General features: G+C 46.0%; 1 protein-coding gene across 7 annotated transcripts in view; it reads right to left on the bottom strand.

The window, feature by feature from the left end:
• hdlbpb (high density lipoprotein binding protein b) overlaps nt 1–21,627 on the bottom strand; it is a 100,423-nt gene that overhangs the window by 20,470 nt on the left and 58,326 nt on the right. For 6 of the 7 annotated variants that reach the window (XM_041178858.1, XM_041178861.1, XM_041178859.1 and 3 more), the window contains exons 13-20: nt 21,333–21,437; nt 19,802–19,915; nt 18,291–18,377; nt 12,760–12,891; nt 11,225–11,443; nt 6,911–7,132; nt 3,716–3,934; nt 2,075–2,213 (exon numbers count right to left, since the gene is read on the bottom strand). In XM_041178858.1, the coding sequence (XP_041034792.1) occupies nt 2,075–2,213; nt 3,716–3,934; nt 6,911–7,132; nt 11,225–11,443; nt 12,760–12,891; nt 18,291–18,377; nt 19,802–19,915; nt 21,333–21,437 (1,237 nt within the window). The remainder of the gene's footprint in view (nt 1–2,074; nt 2,214–3,715; nt 3,935–6,910; nt 7,133–11,224; nt 11,444–12,759; nt 12,892–18,290; nt 18,378–19,801; nt 19,916–21,332; nt 21,438–21,627) is intronic. The other variant, XM_041178863.1, reaches the window with a different exon arrangement.

Here is a 21,627-nt window from a genome sequence, read left to right as displayed (position 1 = left end):
ATTTATTGCCACAGAAGGCTGTGGAGGCCAGGTCATTGAATGTATTTAAGACCGAGATAGATAGGTTCTTGATTGGTAAGGGGATCAAAGGTTACGGGGAGAAGGCGGGAGAATGGGGTTGAGAAACTTATCAGCCACAATTGAATGGCGGAGCAGACTCAATGGGCCGAATGGCCTAATTCCTGCTCCTATGTCTTATGGTTCAAGTCTAGATGTTATTGCCTGGAATTTAATCAGTGTTTCCTCTGGACAGTTAGAGGATCTCTGACCACACAGAGTACCCAGGGTTTCCTCCGATCTTTGTCCAATGCTGTGCTGACTGATCAAGAGAGGGCCTGAGGAACCCCCTGCATGCCTTAAGCCTAGCTGAGGAAACTTCTCTGTATATCTTAAGCCGTTGAAGAGAAATAGGCCAGGCCAAGAGATATGGACTAGAATCACCAAGTCAGGTGATTAATGTCCGTAGTTTCTGCTACGGCACAAGTTGGCAAAACTCAACAACTACATACCGTGTTACTGCAGCTTGTTCTTTTATGGTTTAAGTTTGTGTGGCAGCTGGGTAAGCTCTGGAATTCCCTCCCTAAGCCTCTCCACCTCTCTCTCCTCCTTTAAGGCGCTCCTTAAAACCTGCCCCTTCCACCAAGCTTTTGGCCACTACCTATCCCTAATATCTCTATATGAGTCAATGTCATATTTGAAAAGGGTTATTTAGAACATACAGCACAGAAACAAGCTGTTCGGCCCAACTAGTCTGTGCCGGTGTTTACACTCCCTGTGAGCCTCCTGCCGTCTCATCTACCTCATCCCAGCCTTTCAGCTTTCTATTCCCTTTTCACTCATGTACTCGTCCAGTTCCCTTATTTAAGAAGTGATTAACTTGCATCAGAAGCAGTTCAGAGAAGATCCACTAGGCTGACTTTTGGGATGAATGGGGTTTGTCTTATGAGGAAAAATTGAGCAGGTTGGGCCTATACTCCTCAGAGTTTAGAAAAACGGGAAACTTATAAGATTCTGAGGGGGCTTGACAGGGTAGATGCTGAGAACATGCTTCCCCTCATGGGGGATCTAGAACTAGGGGACACAGTTTCAAACCAAGGTTTCTCACATTTAAGACAGCGCTGGGGAGGATATTTTTCTCTCGGAGGATCATTAGTGCTTGGAATTCTCTAACCCCGAGAGCAGTGGGGGCTGGGCCATTGAATATACTCAAGACCGAGTTGGACAGAATTTTGATCGACAAGAGTGTTAGGGGGGCAGACAGGAAAGTGGAGTTAAGGCCACAATCAGATCAGCCATGATCGTATTGAATGGTGGAGCAGGCTCGAGGGGCTGAATGGCCTTCTCCTCCTCCTATTTCTTGCAAAAGCCTCTATCTCAACTATTTGCCTCAACCACTTCCTGAGCAAAAAAAAGTCTCCTTATTTTCCCCTCGGATTTGTTTGTAACTGTCTTGTATTTACGGCCCCTAGTTTTGGATTCTCCCTCATGTAGAAGGATTGTTTGATAATCGGTCCTGTGAAGCACACGGGGACGTTTTTACCATGTTAAAGATGCCACATAAATGTAAATTGTTGTTAAAGGATAAGTTGAAGTTTAGGATGGCATTATTCTAGCACTTCCAAAGACAGGAAGGGGTGAGGGGATAGCATGGAACCAATAGGTGAAATAAACTGAAACGGGCGCTCTGTTCACTCCCCGGGTACATTCCAAACCTAACTATCCAAGTGGGTGAAACATTAGCTACACAACACAGGCCTCACTATAAAAGTCCGCAAAATAGAATGTTGCCTAGCATAGGTAGAAATGGCCTCCTTCTGTGCTGCGTGATTCTAGGAATATCGGGAGTAAAACACGGCAAAGGAAACCATCAGAATAAAAACACGAACAGGGCAGGACAAAACAGCACAGGGACCAAAGACGGTCAATAGTAAATATAAGGAAAAACACCACAAACTAATGCTTGTCCGTACAGGTTGTGAAATGGATACCCTCAAAAGCGAAAGCAACATTGCGAGCAAGTGTGCGCTCTGGGTCTCTTGACGACAGCGGGCCATTCAACGCTTCTTAACTGTACCTTGGTTCTCATCCCGTTCAGGGAATTTGATCTGCACGTCGTAGTCCCTGGTGATCTGCTGTACCTTGGAGCCCTTCAGCCCCATGACTGCTCGATGGAACCGCTGTGGAATCACACACTCCAGGGTCACCTGGGCTTCCTATAAGGCACAGGCAGAGAAAGGTTTAAAAAAAAAAATCAGAAAGAGGAGTCATTTTAGAGGAGTACTTGTAAATTCGAAGGGTTTTAGACACTGAAGTGTGTAGATTCCTTAAAGTAGATTTTAATTTTCGCAGCCTCCTGTTAAGGTGCTGCATTGTAGAGGCAGCAGTAACCTGTACCTTGGTTCTCAACGACAACAATATGTGTTTATATAGCGCCTGTAATGTAGCAAAGTATCCCAAGACACTTCACCAAAGCGTTATCAAACAGAATTTGACGCTGTACCATATTAAGGAGATATTAGGGACAGGTAACCAAAAGCTTGGTCAAAGAGATAGCGCCTTAAAAGCAGGAGGCAGAAGCAGAGAGGTTTAGGGAGGGAATTCCAGAGCTTAGGGCCCAGGCAACTGAAGGCACAGCCGCCAGTGGTGGAGCGATTAGAACCGGGGATGCTCAAGAGGCCAGAATTAGAGAAGCTCAGAGATTTCGGAGGGTTGTGAAGCTGGGGGAGAATACAGATAGGGAGGAGGAATTTTGAAACACGGGTGAGAATTTTAAAATCAAGGTGTTGTTCATCTGGGAGCCAATGTAGGTCAGCGAGGGTGGAGTGAACAGAATTTGTGTGAGTTGCGGCAGCAGTGTTTTGGATAACCTCTAAGTTTATGTAGGGTGGAAGATAGGTTGCCAGCCAGGAGTACATTGGTTCACTAATGTCCTTTGGGGAAGGAAATCTGTCATACTTACCCAGTCTGGCCTACATGCGACTCCAGACCCACAGAAATATGGTTGACTCTTAACAGCCCTCAGAGGGCAATTAGGGATGGGCAACAAATGCTGACGTTGCCAGCGATGCCCACATCCCATGTAAGAATGAATACATTTTTTAAAAGTACCTTCAGGAGGACAGTGAACAAACTTTGGAGTAAAAAGTCACAGAGTCATTACTGCACAGAAGGAGGCCATTTGGCCAATCAAGTCTGTGCCTGAAAAGTGAAATGGTAATCCTCTGATAAACACAATCCTGCATTCTACTATCTAACTAACTGGCACATTTCAGTCCAGTCTCCCCAAGTGATGCTGTCAAGTCAGCGTGGCTCCGTTGGTCACCCTCTCACATGTGTGGTCATCGAAGGCGTAGGTTCAAGTCCCACTCCAGAGGCCCTGCGAGTAACCCAGGCTGGCTCTCCCGGTGCAGTACTGAGCGAGTGCAGCACTGTCTGAGGTGCTGCCTTTTGGATGTTAAACTGATATTCCATCTGCCTCTTTAGACAGGCACGGCAGATCCCTATTCGAAGAATGCTCTTCTGGAATCTTGGCTAGTATTAATCCTCAACCAACACCATCAAAGTATGAGGTCCCTGTTTGCGGAATCTTGCTACGTACCAACTGGCTACTGTATCTGCCTGTGAACAACAGCGACAACATCTTGGCATAATTTAATAGCCGTGAAGTGGTTAGGGTATGAAAAGGATGCTACGCAAATCTTCCCAACTCGCTTACCAGGTCTCCGATGATCTCCTGGATGCGTCGTTTAGCTGCCTCCACGCAGTCCTTTGCCCCTTTGAGCATCACTCTGTCACTCTGGACGCCTGTGCGGGGGAAGCTGACCGTCACTCCTCCATACTCCTCCGCAATCTCGCGTAGTACTTGCCCTCTGCGTGCCACAAAGTGTCGGTGATACTTGGGATCCACGATCATCAAATCTTCAATGACATTGTCCTGTGGGAAAGGATTTCAGAATGAGTAAGCCGCTAGTCCCTCTGGATTGCATTTCGGATATTCACAGCACAAGGAGAGATGACTGCCCAGCTTCCACACTTACCCCCCCCCACCCACCCACCCACACATTCCCCCAGTAAACTTAAACTCATCCAAAACTCTTCTCTAACTTGCATCAAGTCCTCTTCTCTCAACATCCCTATGACCGCTGCCTGATATTGACTCCTGGGTCCTGCAGCGCCTCGATTTTAAATCCTCATCCTAGTTTTCAAATCGCTCCATGGTCTCGCCCTCCCCATCTCTGTAACCACCTCCAACCCTACGACTCTCCGAGATCTCGGCACATCTCCAACTCTGACCCCTTTGTGCATCCTGATCTTCATCGCCCCAACACTGGCCACTGTGCTTTCAGCTGCCTGGGCCCTAAGCACTGGAATTCCCTCCCTAAACCTCTCTGTCTCTCTTTCTTTCTTTAAGACGCTCCTTAAAACCTACCTCTTCAGCTAAGCTTCTGATTATCTCTCCGAGTATCTCCTTATGCAGCTCGGTATCAAATCTTGTTTGATAATTGCTCCTGTGAAGCAGCTTAGAATGTTTTATTACATTAAAGGTGCTACATAAATGCAAGTTGTCGTTGCTTGCATCCGCACTGCGTTTCTGCTACTGTTTCCTTGTTTCCTCCCGCCACAACCTTCCTCTCTGGAAGGTGCTGACTCACCCAGGAGAATAGTTCCATAGGCGTCAGCAGTCACCATGAGGCCACACAGCTGTGGCTCTTGCCCAAGCCTGTCAGGTGAACGTTGGCAAGGCTACCCATCCTTGGAGGAGGCATCATCTGTGTTGTAGACGGGTTAAAGTCATCAATACAGAGAGATGAAGAGGCATCTTTTTCTCTCAGAGGGTCATTAGTCTGTGGAATTCTCTTCCCCAGTGTGCAGTGCAGACTGGGTTACTGGATATTTTTAGGGCTGAGTTATAGACAGATTCTTGATTGACAAGGGAGTCAAAGAGTATAGGGGTTAAAGCCGCAGTCAGATCAACCATGATCTTATGGAATGGTGGAGCAGGAACGAGGGGCCAAGTTGCTTACTCCTGGTCCTAATTCATGTGTTTGTATGTACGTACGTATGGATCAGGGTCTTCAACTGACTTGGAGATGTGCCCATTTCGCAGCTGAGATTAATCGTAAGATAACAATCAGGACAGTAACCACCCTGGGCTGACCTTTCTGCCTCTGCAAAGATCAAATTGTACTATCACCAGCCCCTGCCCACGCAACCCCCGCCCCTCATCCCACTTGTGAAACATCTTGCTGGTGCTGGGCACCTGATCAAAGATGAGGTCAGGGGAATGGGCACCAGTCTGGGAATCGGGTGAGGGGCGTAGTGATGTGTTGCTGGTGTGAGCCTTCTTGCGCTTATATGAGCAACGAAGGTCAGTTACTGTCCGCTGGCTGAATCAAACGCTCATGGTATTTAAGCACGGGTTTAAAAATTCATTAGAAACAGAGGCGCAGGTCAACTTGTGATTTCCACACATTCTCTGTTCTCTTTGACAACTCCTGATCTGCGGGCATGGAGTTCGGGCAAGGAGAACGACTCAGGGCAAACAAGGAATGCCACACCTACCGAAACATGGGCAGGGTGTTTCGGACGGCAGGATTTCTGTCCCACCACCCTGAGAGTCAATGGAGAATGCATTCCCGCTGATCGAAGCAGCCAGGCAACCATTTAACAAGGAGGGTTAATTGGCTGGAGACGGGGCTTCTGTCTCGTACTCGGGCAGTAGTCCCGCCTCTGATTGGCCAGCAGCTCTGTGGTCCCATTAGCGCCAGCGGCAGCAGTGGTCAGGACTGGGACTACGGACAGTGCCCAGGTTCTAAGTCCTGGTGAGTGCGGGGGCGGGGTAGGGGTCTCACGGTGGGGAGGGGTGGCGGGGAGAAGGGAGCTGGGCGTCTTGATGGAAAGGGTGTGGAGATAGAGGAGGGAGCACCCGCCAGTGGAGCTGACTGACTTCAGTGGTGGGGGGGGCGGGGGGGGGAACCTGATGTGGAAAGGGGCCCTCGAGAGGAGCGTTCCTCCTGCTCCCCCACCATTTCTCACCTCAGGCCTGAGCACGGATAACTCCGACCCCTGAACTCCTCCCGTCTGCCTCAAAATTGAGGCCGGGCAGGAAGCGGCCCTTGGCCACACAAAGGTCCTCAACTGGGATGACAGCAGGGGGCTGGCCTAGGCCTTGTCTGCCCTACAGGGGAGTGGGCAGGAGGGCAGCAGGAAGGCTATCCTAGGAATTTTACGGGCCACCCCACCCACTGCCTGCAAACAGGCCGGAGAAGGCTAAAATTCTGCCCATCAGAAGGCACAGGAGGAGGAAATTTGTGTCCATACTAGCCAAAGAAAAGATATCCAGCCTAACTCCATCTTCCATCTCATTACAGGAACATAGAACCTGGGCAAGTAGCAAGCAGAGGAGAGTGGGCCAACAATACTAGAGGAAAGAAATAGGCACACTTGCCTCTTAATCCGAAGGTTAAGGGTTCAAGTCCCACTCCAGAGACTAGAGTAGCAAAATCCTGGCTGCCACTCCCAATATCAATGCTGGAGGCCTGCAGCATTGTCTGGTGGATGAGATGTTAAACTGAGGCCCATCTAGCCCCTTGGGTGGATATAAAAGATCCCAAAGCACTACTGGAAGAACAGCAGGAAAGATCTCCCTGACATCCTGTACCACTATTTAACCCTCAAACCAGCCGCTTATAGAGGTAGATAATTTCATTACGGTTTGTGGGAGCTTACTGTGCACAAATTTGCTGTATTTTCTTACATTCCGATGGCGGCTACACTTCAAAAGTACTTCACTGGCTGCAAAGCACTTTGGGGCATCCTAAGATTTTGAATGGTGCTATATAAATGTAAGTTCCTTCTTTCCTCACAATGAAGTGGGGGATGGGGAGAGCAATTAATGGGGGGAGCTCACCAGGTTCTTAATGAGAATCTCCAATTCTTTATGCGCCTGCTTTATTGCCTCTTCTTTCCCGACGATGGTGATCAGCTCTTGGTCCCTATCGTCTACCGCTGGGAAGATGATCCGGGCCCCAGTGCGGTCCCGCACCCTGCGGATGTTCCCGCCACCCCTTCCGATGAGAAACTTGTGGTATTCCGGTTTGGCGTGCAGCTCTACAGTGCAGTTGTTAATTTGCTGCAAGAGGGAGGGAGGGAGGGAGTCGAGAACAGGACAGTTAATATCAAACCTCTCCCACATAGTGCACCAGAGGGAGGTTCAGTGGAGTCTCCAGTGCTAGGCAGGACGATACAGCACAAAACACAGCCATTCAGCCCACTGTCAGCTCTTTGGTGGAACTATACAATTGATCTCGCATCCTTGCTTTCTCCATAGTCCTGTAATTTCCAATCCCCACCCCACCCCCCCACCCCACTCTAACAACTTTGTACATTTATCCAATTCCTTTACTCAAAAGTTACTGTTGAATCTGCCTGCATCGCCCTTCCAGATCACAACTCGTTGTGTAAAAAATGTTTCCTCTGTTTCTTTTAACCATCACCTTAAATCTGTGTCTTCTGGTTACTCACCCTTCTGCTACTGGAAACAGTTTCTCCTTATTTATTCTATCAAAACCCTCCACGATCTCAAAACCTCTGTCAAATCTCCTCTTGGACTTCTCTGCTCTGGGGAGAACTTCTCCAGTCACTCTGTATAACTGAAGCCCCTCATCCCTGGTACCATTCTGGTAAATCTCCTCTCCAAGGCCTTGACGTCCTTCTGAAAATGCGGTGCCCCAGAGTTGAACACAGTACTCCAGCATTTCATAAAGGTTTAACACAAGCTCCTTGCTATTGTACTACTCCTCTATTAACAAAACCAAGATCCCATATGCTTTTCAGCAGCCTTCTCAATGAGTTCTGAGAGGCTGACTGTGGGATATACGAACACAAGAAATAGGAGGGGTAGACCACACGGCCCATTGAGCCCACTCCACCATTCAATATGATCATGGCTGACCAACTCCATTTTCCCACCCGCTCCCCATTTCCCTTAATTCCTTGAGAGATTGAAAATCTGTCTATCCCAGCCTTAAATGTACTCAACGATGGAGCATCCACAACCCTCTGGGGTAGAGGATTCCAAAGATTCACAACCCAATGAGTGAAGAAATTTCTGCTCGTTTCAGTTCCTAAGTGATCGGCCCCTTATCCTGAGACTGTGCCCCCATGTTTCAGAATCTCCGACCAGCAAAAACAATCTCTCAGCCTATCAAATCCCTACAGAATCTTGTAAATTTCAATGAGATTGCCTCTCGTTCTCCTAATCTCCAGAGAATATAAGCCCAATTTACTCAGCCTTACATCACAGGATAACCTCCTCATCCCTAGGACAAACTTAGTGAACCTTTCCTGTACTGCCTCCATGCGAATATTTCTTTCCTTAAAAGTGGAGACCAAAACCACACACAGTGCTGCAGATGTGGTCTCACCAAAACCCTGTACAACTGTAGCAGGATTTCTTTACTCTTGTACTCCAATTCCTTTGCATATTTATGCTTTGAAAGTCTGGAAAGAATGTTAAGAGGAGAAACTCTGTGAACTTCATGAAAATAACTGAAACAATCAACAGTCAGTTGATGTTATTTGCACATATGAAAATGACAGTCAGGAAAAGAAAATCAGCTGGTCCAAAATCATATCATCGAACAGTTAGAGCACCGGAGGCCATTCATCCCGTTGTGTCAGTGCTGGCCCTCTGCAAGAGCATCTCAGCTAGTCCCACTCCCTGACCTTTTCCCCATAGCCCTGTAAATTTTCTCTCTTCAGATAAATTGAATAATTTGGAAAGCCATGATTGAACCTGCCTCCACCGCATTCTCAGGCAGGGCATTCCCGATCCTAACCACGTGCTGCATGAAAATGGCTTTCCTTATGTCACCTATGGTTCTTTTGCAAATCACCTTAAATGGGTGTCCTCTGGTTCTCTATCCTTCCACCAGTGGGAAGAGTTTCTCCCTGTCTATTCTGTCCTGGCCCCTCATGATTTTGAACACCTCCATCAAATCTCCTCTCAACCTTCTCTTCTCCAAGGAGAACAGTCCCAACTTCTCCAATCTATCCACATAACTGAAGTCTCTCATCCATGGAACCATTCCCGCAAATCTTTTTTGTACCCTCCCCAATGCCTTTGCATCCTTCTTAAAGTGTGGTGCCCAGAATTAGGTTCTTAGAAATACAAAATACCATTTAAATATTTTCATGAATCCATAGCCAATATAAACTTGGTTTAAATACCTACCCCACAATGTGTATTGTAAATGTCTCTGCATAGCACATATACTCTTCTTGAGCATTACAGGAGTTAACAGCACTGCAGGCTATTCAGCCCGTTGAGTCTATGCTAACTGTGCTAGAACAATCCAAAGCTAATTCTGTAGCATTGCGCTTCCTCCTCCACCAAGCCTGCCTCATACTCATGACGGCTGCAATATCACGACCAGACACACCCCTACAGTCAGGTCAGTGCCTTAAGGAAGTAAAATAACCCGGAGAAAAGCTCCAGGACAATAAGGGAAAAAAGAGCTCTCCTCGCCCCTCAGCATTGAAACTAGACTAGGTGGTCTTTATAAAGAAACTTTGCTTCTATCGGATTGCTTCCTAATCTGTCAAACTGGAATAAGCTACCAAGAGGAATGCTATCCAGTCCTTTCATTACTTTATAGACGTTTATCAGGTTGCGCTCTTAGTCTATGCTGCTCAACAGTAAATTGATCCAGGTCCCCTAAGCCCTGCTGAGGACTGGTGTGTTACAGTACATTCAGGGAGTCCAAGTTCCTGTGGAAATGTGCACTTTTACAAGCATGTTGTAATCTGCAGCTATGGATAGTGATGGTAGAGGCTCTAGCTGTCTTTCCACTACGTGGCTGACCAGGGAACTCTTACCACTAGCCACTGGCATGTGTTGGGAGGATTTCAACCTGTTTTGGCTGCATTATGAACCTTCATTGGCCATCAAATCCTGGAGTGGGACTCGAACCTGGAGCTTCTGGCTCAGAGACAGGAAAACTACCACTGTGCCACAGGACCTCCTCGCTGAATTCTCTAAATAGGGGATGGTGATGGAGTTGGGAGGCACTTCAAAAACTTACCCCATAGCACCAACCACTGGCAACTACAGTGTCACAAACAAGCTTAAACATAGAATTTCCATTCTAAAACAATCATGTTGGATGGAGGAGCAGGCTCAGCAGGCCGAATGGCCTACTTCTGTTCCTACTTTCCTAAAATGTTTACACAGGCTATTTCAAAGGCTGACCCAGAAATGTGACCAAAAATCATGGCAACTAAAGATTGGATATGAAGTAAAAACACAAACATTTTAATACATAAATGCAGGATCTGATTGGGAATTACAAATAAACATTCTTTACAAAGAACTGTATTAATCCACTGAGCAAATTAATAATCACAAGAACTGCACAATTCAATGCCAGAGCTAATGCGTTCAAGAGAATGAGCTTTGATGAGCCAAGAGGCCTTTTCCTCATCCCCGACTTTTCTTATGTGTACTCACAGTCTCTTTCCTTCATGTACTGTTGTGTTCCAGTCTCAAAGATTGGCAAGGTAGTGTAGCAGAGGAGGGATAACCAGAGGGATAGTTCTAATCAAAAAGCAGAATACTGCAGATGCCGGAAATCTAAAACAAACCAGAAAATGCTGGAAATGCTCAGAGGGATAGCGAGGCTTGTGGTCACTGCCTCACCTCTTAGTAGCTGGTTCAGCATGACAAGGAGACAAGGATGAATGCTTTAATGCTGATGGTATTTCACCTTTCTATGTCCTAATACAAATATTATATCTACAGATCTCAGCTTCCAGCTGTATTGCATTGATCACACTTTTTGCATCAACCTTTCTGCAGTATACATTCTTAAATCCACGTTTATAGTCAGCTTTGACTAGGCAAGCTTGCCATCCTGTGAGGGCACAATAAGGCCAAACAGGTTCCCATGAATCATTCAAAATGCTATGTGAAGATTTTTTCACCTGCCATTTCTCTTCCAAGTAACTGAAAATTCCCATGTCCAAAATAAGGATTACCTCACTAAACATCTCCGTCTCTTTCTCCCCCTTTAAGACACTACTTACCACCTATTGACCAAACTTTCAGTTGCCTGTCCTAATATCTCCTCATATGGCTCGGTGTCAAATTTTGTTTGAAAATGCTCCTATGAAGTTCCTGGGACCATTAAAAGCACGATATAAATGGGCATTGATGTTGGAATACCTTCTCCTCAGCCAGCTGAAGCAGCTGTTTCCTTGCTTTCTCCACTTCTTCTACAGGACCCCTGATGGTGACTTTGTCGCTGCCCGAGCCTTCAGAGGGGAAATGGATGTGCACTCCTCCACAATCCTCCATGAGTGAACGCACCAAACGCCCCTTAGCACCGATCAGGGAGTTGTGCAGTTTGGCAGGGATCAAAACATCCACTTCCTTGATGTTCGCCTAAAGCAAACACAGCAACAATTAAACAGAGATACACAAGCACACACACGTACACAAACACACACGTTCACAACAACACATATGCATATACACAACACACATACACAATACACATACATGCATGCGCACACACAAAAATCCAACACAGACTCCCAAAATGGGCTAGAGGGTAAAGAACACATCCCAATGCAACACTAAGTTTCTGTATACCAATTAGGAGGTCCCAGGTTCACTCGCAACCATACTCGTTTAGATCAGGAGGTGCTGCAAATTGAGGGGAACTGTAGCTAGCCTTGATTTGGAATCTCACTGCCAGGACAATTCAGCAAGGGTTTGTCTGTAATCAGTGACTCCAGAATGCCAGGGGAGAACAGAATCACATCAGCTTGTAACTCCACACCCTACCAAAGTTAACACTACACTGTATCCCAGTGTTATAAATGACAGACGTGTCCCCATCAGTACTGAACCCCAGTGTTATACAGTGACAGACTGGTCCCCACCAGTACACCACCCTAGTGTTATATAGTGATAGACCTGTCCCCACAAGTACTGCACCCCAGCGTTGTATAGTGACAGACCTGTCCCCACCAGTACCCAGTGTTATACAGTGACAGAGATGTCCCCATAGCTACTGTACCACACAGTTATGCAGCGACAGACCTGTATCCACTAATACTGTACCCCAGAGTTATACTGTACATTGACAGAGATGTCCCCATGCATTCCTTTTAGCTCTTTCTCTTTCCCAGACACAATCCATGTTTGGAAGGACAATATTCTACACACATGAACAGGAGGAGCCCATTCAGTCTCCTAAAGCCTTTTTCTCCATCCTATTAGATCATGGCTGGTTTGTAGCTTAAATCCATCTACCCACCTTCTTTCTCTTCTACTTAATACCCGTACAAAAACTGACTAATCTCAATTTTGTAATTTTCAGTTGATCCTACACAATGGCATTTTTTTTTTGGAGGGGCTGGAAGGAGGGTTCCAGATTCCCACTACCCTTTGATGTTCCTTCCTAAGCCCTTTGGTCCTCCAACCATGACCTCTGAACTCCCTCTGCTGCACCAATGGTAGCAGAGCTCCGAGCTTTCTGAGCTCCACTCTGTCTCTGAAACTGTCCAGTTCACTTCCTGCTTTTGCAAACCTTCTCCAAATGCTCAAAGCCTTTGGCCACCTCGCCTAACTCTCCCGGTGGTTCCCAAGCATTTGCTTGTTGCTCCCCTGTGAAGTTCATCCAACGGCATTACTTAAGGACAAGTTGTGGTGAAGCTCAAAGGGTGGACAAGAGATGTCCCGGTCCGATGTACCAGTTCACGTTGGATGGAGAGGATGCGGTCTCGGGCAGCCTCACAGTTAGCTTTCTTCCCTGTGATGAGGATCACTTCCGAGTTGCTGTTTTCTGTTGGGAGGTCAATCTTTGTGTTCGTTTCTTCACGGATCTGGCAAGGGATAGCAGAGCATAAGTTAGAGGAAGTCATGAGTGTCAAAATCCTGGAACTCTCTCCCTAACAGCACTGTCGGCGATGCTACAACACATGGACTATGGTGGTTCAAGAAGGCAGCTCACCACCACCTTATCAAGGGCAATAATCCCTTCTCAAGGGATGGGCAAAAAATGCTGGCCTAGCCAGTGCCTGATCCGATGAATGAATAAAAAGAAAATAGGCCATTTGGCTCCTCAAGCTTACTCTGCCATTCAATAAGATCATGGCTGAACTGCTTGTGGCCTTAACTCTACTTTCCTACCTGCTCCTCCAATAACCCTTGACTCCCTTATTGGTCAAAATTCTGTGTCACTCAACCTTGAATATATTCAATGATCCAGCCTCCACTGCTCTCTAGGGAAGAGAATTGCAAATGCTAACGATCCTCTGAGAGAAGAAATCCATCCTCATCTCAGTCTCAAATGGAAGACCCCTTATTTCAAAACCATGTCCCCTAGTTCAATGACTTTGATAAGGGGAACAAAGGCATGGTAGCTAAATTTGCAGATGACACAAAGATAGGTAGGAAAGTATGTTGTGAAGAAGACATGAGGAGTTAGCAGATGGATATAGATAAATTGAGTGAGTGGGCAAAAATCTGACAACTGGAGTACAATATGAGAAAATGTAAAGTTGTCCACTTTGGCAGGAAGAATAAAAAAGCAGAGTATTACTTCTTAACAGAGAATGAGGTACAGAGGGATCTAAATGTTCCCATGAATGGGTCACAAAAAGTTAGTATGCTGGTGCAGCATGTAATTAAGAAGGCTAATAGAATTCTATCCTTTGTTACGAGAGGAATTGAACACAAAAGTAAGGATAAAAGCAAAATACTGCAGATGCTGGAAATCTGAAATAAAAACTAAAATAGCTGGAAAAACTCAGCAGGTCTGACAGCATCTGCAGAGAGGAAGACAGTTAACGTTTCGAGTCTGTATGACTCATATGGCCACCTCTTCTGCTCCCTGCCAAGTAAATGAATTTGTTTCGCAAAATGTTTTGCTGCAGATGAGCAGCCTCCACCCCCAACACTCTCCTTCACAGGGCAATTCACCATCTTAGCCCGGGGGGGGGGGCAGCGGTGTGATAACTTATCAGGGATAGGTGGGATGCAGATTTGAGGTTACTGTCAGATCAGCCATGATCTTCTTAAATGGCAGTGCAGCCTCGAGGGGCCGAATGGCCTACTGCTGCTGCCAGGCTGGGGGGAGTGGCGGGGTGTTTAAGTTAGCAGCAGGCTAGGCACTCTCAAAAAAGAAGATTCGCCAGCCCGTTTTTGGCAAGTGTTATAGATTGTTGCCTTGGTGGCCTAATCATCCCACAAAAAATCTCTTGTCAGCTTCAGCAGCCACAGGTAGCCAGCAGTTCAGGGCCTTAGATCAGTTGCTGTCCAGAGCTCCACTCTGTCTCTGAAACTGACACATGTGGTGTATTAGGAGTGCAGTTGTAGCTATTTACATTTCTGATGAGTAAATAAGGAGTAATAGACACTGTCCTTGGTTACGTGATCTCAGTACTCATACTTGCATGGCATGTGCATGTGAACTTCAATCTCGCTGTCTGATGATAGAACGGCCAGATGAGTGGCACAGTGTGCAAGTGTTTTCCAGTCACTGCAACCACTTTACTTCCTTGGTTACAGAATGCTGGTAAATAAATCCACACACAGAAAATCCATTTGCCTGCTGTGCGCAAATCTGCTGCCATGTTTACCCATTTTACGAATTACTGCATTGTAACTAATTGGTCTTGGGGCGTCCTGGGTCATGCCGCGAAATTACAGAATAGTTACAGCACAGAAGGAGGCCATCGTGCTTGTGCTGGGTTGCTGAAGGAAATATTTACCTACTGCCACTACCCCCCCCACTTTCTCCCCATAGCTCTGCAATTCTTCCTTTTCAAATAGTAATCCAATTCCCACTTAAAAGCCTCAATTGAACCTGCCTCCACCACACTCGCAGGCAGTCCATTTCAGATCTTAACCACTCACTGCATGAAAATGTTTTTCCTTATGTCACCATTGCTTCTTTTGCCAATTACCTTACAGCTGTGCCCTCTGTTCTCAATCCTTTCACCAGTGGCAGCAGTTTTTCCCTATCTACTCTCTACCACTCATGATTTTGAACACCTCTATCAAAACTCCTCTCAACCTTCTCCAAGGAAAACAGTCTCAATTTCTCCAATCCATCTACATAACTAAAATTCCTCATCCCTGGAACCATCCTTGTGGACTTTTTCTGCATGCTCTCTAATGCCTTCACATTCTTCCTAAAGCGGGGAATCCAGAACTGAATGCAATACTCCAGTTGAGACTGAACCAGTGTTTTATGTAAGTTTAACATAATCTCCTTGCTTTTGTATGCTATACCCCTACTAATAAAGCCAAGAATATTGTATACTTAATTAACTACGCTCTCAACCTGTCCTACCACCTTTAATGGTTTATGCACATATATACCCAGCTCCCTTTGCTCCTGCACTCCATTTAGAATTGTACCTTTTATCTTATATTGTCTCTCCACATTCTTCCTCCCAAAATGAATCACTTCACTTGCACTGAGTTTCATCTGCCACTTGTCCGCCCATTCCACCGACCTGTCCACATCCTTTTGAAGTTCTACACTATCTTCCTCACAGTTCACAATGCTTCCAAGTTTTGTATCATCCACAAACTTTAAAAGTGTCTCCATATACCAAGTTCTAGGTCATTTGAGGAACAGCAGGGGTCCTAACATCAATTCCTGGGGAACTCCACTGCAAACCTTCCTCCAGTCCGAAAACATTCATTAACCATTACTCTCAGTTTTCTGCTCTTCCCGCCAGAAACAAACCCCATCTCCCCAACATTCACCAAGTGGCACGTAAGGATCGGCACAATGCCTGGCTCACCACCTACCACTTGTGCCCATATGCCAGCGCTGGGTCTTCCCCCACAATGGCCCCCATTGAGACTGATCCATTCTTGTCACTAGCACCACAGCAGCTCAAACAACCTACAGCACAGAAACAGGCCATTTGGCCCAACTGCTCCATGCTGGAGTTTATGCTCCACTCGAGCCTCCGTCCATCATTGCTTCATCTCGCCCCATCAACATATCCTGCTATTCCTTTCAACCTTGTGTACTCACATAGTTTTCCCTTAAATGCATCAAAACAACTCCTTTTAATCCTCCAAGGACTGAATTTTTTTTTTGTTTTACTCTCTGGAAAGTAAATATTTTCCATCACAGGTTCTATTTTTCTCCTCTTCAGTTACTGTGAAAGATTTAGAAGAAAAACAAATCGGCGGCTATCTGAGCGGATCAAAGATGTTGAGTTACATGAGCCAATTGTTAAAGGGTCTTGGGCCTCGATTCCTGGTCTGTGCGGATTCAGCTGATCTGAATGAAAATAGGGTGGAAGAGCAGGTGGGTGCTACTATAGGCCTCAGTGCCCCTCAGGTAGAGAGGTCGAGAAACAAAAAGAAATGCCCAGAGTTGTTTTTTCCAAAACCTCATTACGAGGATATGGGTGCTACTGCCAAGGCCAGCATTTATTGCTCATCCCTCGTTGCACTTAAGGTGATAGTGGCCTTCCTATTGAACCGCTGCAGTCCGTGTGGTCAAGGTGATTCCACATTGCTGTTAGCTGTTAATTGTATTCAGACAATGGGCATTAACTGGGGAGTCCATTTGTGCTCCTATGTATAGGAGCAGACTGAAATTGAGTTTGTTGAGTTTGGAGGTGCATGTTTGTAATATGCATCCATAAATAAAAGCTTATACTCAGAGTCATATAAGGCACAGGAGGCCATTTGGCCCCTCAAATCCATGCCAGTTCTCTATAGAGCAATCCAGTCAGTTCCATTGTCCCCAGTCTATCCTCGTAGCCCTGCAAGTGCCCCATCCAATTTGCTTTTGAAATCAATGATCATCTCTGCTTCCATCACCCTGTCGGCAGCAAGCTCCAGTCATTACCACTTGCTGCTTAAAAAAGTTCTTCCTTACAACCCCCCACTGCATCTCATACCCAAAACCTTAAATCTGTGTCCCTCTGCTCCTTGTACCATCAGCTAATGGGAACAGCTTTGCCTTGTGGATGAAGACTAACTTCTGGTTTATCCTTCACTGCCCTGCTATCATAAAGGTAACATTAGAGGCATAGGGTACAAGAGCAAGGAAGTTATATTAAACTTGTATAAAACACAGGTTCGTCCTCAACTCGAGTATTGCATCCAGTTCTGGACGCCACACTTGAGGAAAGATGTGAAGGCATTAGAGACAGTCCAGAAAATATTCACGAAAATGGTTCCATGGATGAGGAACTTCAATTACGTAAATAGATTGGAGAAGTTAGGGCTGTTCTCCTTGAAGAGAAGGTTGAGAGGAGATTTGATAGAGGTATTCAAAATCATGAGGGGCCTCCCCATAGCCCTCCGCATTCTTTCCTTACAAATAATAATCCAATTTCCTCTTGCATACCTCAATTGAACCTGCATCCACCACACTCTCTTTCCAGATCCTAACCATTTGCTATGTGAAAAAGTTTCTCCTCATGTCTCCATTGCTGCTTTTGCCAAATACCTTAAATCTGTGCCCTTTCGTTCTCAATCCTTCCACCAATGGGAAGAGTTTCTCCTTATCTACTCTGTCCAGACCCCTCATGATTATGAGCACCTCTATCAAATCTCCTCTCAACCTTCTCTTCCCCAATGAAAACAGTCCCAACCTCTCCAATCTATATCCACATTACTGAAGTTCCAGACTCTCAGGTGAATGTCTCATGGGATAAAATATCAGGGGCAGCTCAGCATCTCTTCGACCAGTGCATTCAAGGGCAGTGAAGTACTGGAAACAAACTGAATTTTCACTCAGAATTAGGAACAACAACAAGAAACAACAAGCATTTCTATAGTGCCTTTCGTGACCTCAGAACATCCCAAAGCATTTTACAGCCAATGAAGTACTCCTGAAGTACTACCATTGTAATACAGGAAATTTGGCAGCCAATTTGTGCACAGCAAGCCCCCACAAACAGCAATAATGACCACAGATAATCTATTTTAGTTCTGTCGGTTGAGTGATAAATGTTGGCCCCAAGACACCAGGGTTAACTCTCCTCTTTATTTTCTTCCTTCAAGGGACGTGGGCTTCACTGGTTAGGCCAAGATTTATTGCCCATCCCTAATTGCCCTTGTGGAGGTGGTGGTGAGCTGCCTTTTAAGACATGTTGCATGGGAGTAGCTTGGATTATGAGCTCAAGTCTCTGGAGTGGGACTTGAATTTATGACCTTTTGTCACAGGTCAAAATGCCACCCACTGAGCCACGACATGACACAAAAGAAAACCTGGTCGCTTTTACTCTCAAGTTCGTACCTTTTTGATGTTGGCTCCTCCTTTGCCGATGATGTTCTTGTGGAACTGCTTGAAGATGGGGATGGAGACAGAGTAGCTGTTCTCAATCTGGGGAGTGCAAGGATCAAGAAAAAACAGCTCAAAGACTTAAATACTCTGCAATGTGGGGATGATACTGTTTGCGATACACTGTTAGGAGGGCTGCAGTGTTATGCACATAAATTCAAATCATTCAGCGGAGAGAGAAACAAAGTTGACATTTCAGGTCAGTGGCCTTTCATCAGAACAGTAATGTTAACGCTGTTTTCCTCTGCTGCACGATCTGCTGAGTATTTCCAGAATTTTCTATTTTCACATCTGGTTTACAGCATATGCAGTATTTTGCTTCTGTTATTATTATCCTGTTACTTATACGATGCTATGATGCTTGAAGAGAAAAGGGCCCCAGCCCCTTCAGCCTTTCCTGATAATTGTAACTTCTTCATTCTGGTATCATCATTGGAAATCAGTGTTGCACCTCCCACTGCCTCTATATCCTTTCCATAATATGGAGACCATTGTTGTGCAAGTACCCCAGGCGCTATACAAATTTAACATAACTACACTGCTTTTCAGTTCCATAATACCAGAGTGTTCCTGGGAAATCCACTGTACAGATTTTCACGTTTGCAGTCTAGAGCATCAGTTCCCAAACTGTGGGTCACTACCCCAATTGGGGTCACCAAAACATGCAAATGGGGTTGCAAACTCCCCTTCCTCCATGACTGCACCCTGCACCAACCAAGAAGGGCTCAGATGACATCTGGTTCTGCCTTTGCCCTACTTGCCTCTCAATCTCTCTCACTGGGCCATGGGCTCATGCCCACGGCCATTTCACCGACTCTCGAAGCCCAGCCTGACCTGGTGGCGATGCCTGAGCTGCGACATGCCTGAGCCTAACCCTGTCATCTTGGTGCCTTGGAATGACCTGGGCTCCAACATCAGCCACGGTAAGACCAACAACCTGCTCTCCTGCTGTTTCCTGGCCAATGTCCATGAGCTAGAGTGGCTCAGATGAAGTAATGGACCGGTGAGTACATAAAATAATAACATTTTTACAAAGTGGTTTAAAAGCACTGATTTTTATGTTTACACAATGTATTTATTATATGTCGATCGATAATATGTAAACTTTAGTTCGCCTTTGTTACTGTGCTGCCTTATTGCTGCTTTATTTTTGTTGGCGTCAGGGGCCATGTTAATTTTCAAGTGTTAAAATGGGGTCATATGGCAAGCGCTTGGACTAGACTGTGTTGTTAGGGAAGATTCTGCCCCTTTCTCTACAACTGGTGGGGAGTGCAGTTGTTGTGGGAGAGGGCGGTGGTTTGCAGGGTCAGGGAAAAGGAGGGTGAGGGGTTTTGTACCATACACAATGGTATAATTCTGGCCAAGAGTGTAAATCAAACATGCAGCTGTACATGGGTACCATCACACCAGATGCTACGGTAACACACAACAGGAAAAAGTTCAGGCTGGAGCTCCACACTACTTACCAAGTCAGCGATGACTTTCTGAAGGAACTTGCCACACTTCTCCACCTCGTTCTTTGGGCCTCGCAGCTGAACAATGTCACTTTTCTGTGCAGGATCCGGGAAGTTGATGATCACCTGGACCAAGAAAAAAGTTAAAATGGTCTTTTTGAAGGCTTGAAAGACCAGGGTGGTTTGTTACAATGGAAACAGTTAGCAGAATAGGATGAGGCTATTCAGCCCTTTAAATCTGTTATTTGGAACATAAGTAGGCCATTCAGCCCCTTAGCCTGTTACACAGGAACAAGAGGCAATTCAGCCCCTCTAGTCGGTTACACGGGAACGTGAGGAGGCCATTCAGCCCCTCTAGCCTGTTACACGGGGACAGGATGCAATTCAGCCTCTCTAGCCTGTAACACAGGACAGGAGGGGGCCATTCAGTCCATCTCGCCTGTTACACAAGAACAGGAGGAGGTCATTCAGCACCTTGAGTTTGTTACATAGGAAAAGGAAGAATAGTTTATTGCATAGGAACAGGAAGAGGCCATTCAGTCCCTCAAGCCTGTTACAGAGGATCAGGAGCAGGCCATTCAGACCCTCAAGCTGGTTCTACAATTAAATTATATCATGCTTGATCATACACCCGCCATGGTTCCATTTGCCTTAAAATCATTACCTCACAACATTCTATGGCTCTCAGCTTTGCACTTATCAACTGATCCACAGCCTCAACAGCTTTTTGACAGGGAGAACTCTCAATCCAGACTTTCGCTCCCCTTTGTGTGAAGAGCTGTTTCCCGACATCACTCCTGAATTGCCTGGTTCTAAGTGTAAGATGATGCTCCCTTGTTTAGGGCTCCCCCAACCAACCAGCCTCGCCATCAGAGGGAAGTTTCTATTGCCTCTATCAAATCATTTAATCACCTTAAACACCCCAATTACACAACCCTTAATCGTCATCCGAGAGAGAGAGAGAAAGAGAGGGGGAGAGAGACAGAGAGTACATACCTAGACTAGGTGGGTCAGAATTCAGTGAGGGCATTCAACAGCTGGGAAACTTTACCCCAACCTGCTTGGGGAGACTGGAAAAGTGGGATTGTTCTCCAGAGAGCAGAGAAGGTTAAGAGGAGATTTAATAGAAGTGTTCAACAAGGGGTTTTGATAGAGCTGATGGGGAGAAATGGTTTCCACTGGCAGGAGGGTTGGTGACGAGAGGGCACAGATTTAAAATAATTGCCAAAGGAACCAAAGGTGAGATAAGGAGAACATTTTTTAGCGCAGTGTGTTATAGCGATCTGGAATGCGCTTCCTGAAAGGGCGGTGGAAGCAGATTCAATAGTAACTTTCAAAAGGGGGACTGGATAATTACTAGAAAAGGAAAAATTTTCAGGGCTATGGGGAAAGAGCAGGGGAAGTGGGACTAATGGGAGAGTTCTGTCAAAGATCCAGCACAGGCACAATGGGCCGACTGGCCTTGTTCTAAGCTGTACAAGTCTATGGAAGAGTGGGGATGGTGTATTTGTGGTGGGAGTGGGTGAGAGAAGTGTGCTTTTACCTCAGGGAATTTGTCGCGAACCTCTTTAATCTTCTCTCCCTTCTGGCCAATGATGGATCGATGCAAGCGTTGCTCAATGATCAAGTCCTTGGTCCGTTCATTTTCCTTACAGTGGCAGAGAAAGGAAAACGTACAGAAGAAATAAAAAATTATCGGCAGCAGCACAAAAGTTAAGCCAAATTGGCAGACAGGCTTTCTCCTTTACCCCTCCCCCCACCCCCTCTCTCTGCTGGCTCCAGCAAACTCGTTTTCTTTTTTATTCACTCACGAGGTGTCAGCATCACTGGCAAGGCCA

The sequence above is a fragment of the Carcharodon carcharias genome, chromosome 33 (genome assembly GCF_017639515.1).
Source record: "Carcharodon carcharias isolate sCarCar2 chromosome 33, sCarCar2.pri, whole genome shotgun sequence".
Taxonomy (NCBI): domain Eukaryota; kingdom Metazoa; phylum Chordata; class Chondrichthyes; order Lamniformes; family Lamnidae; genus Carcharodon; species Carcharodon carcharias.
This window is presented reverse-complemented; position numbering and strand designations above follow the sequence as displayed.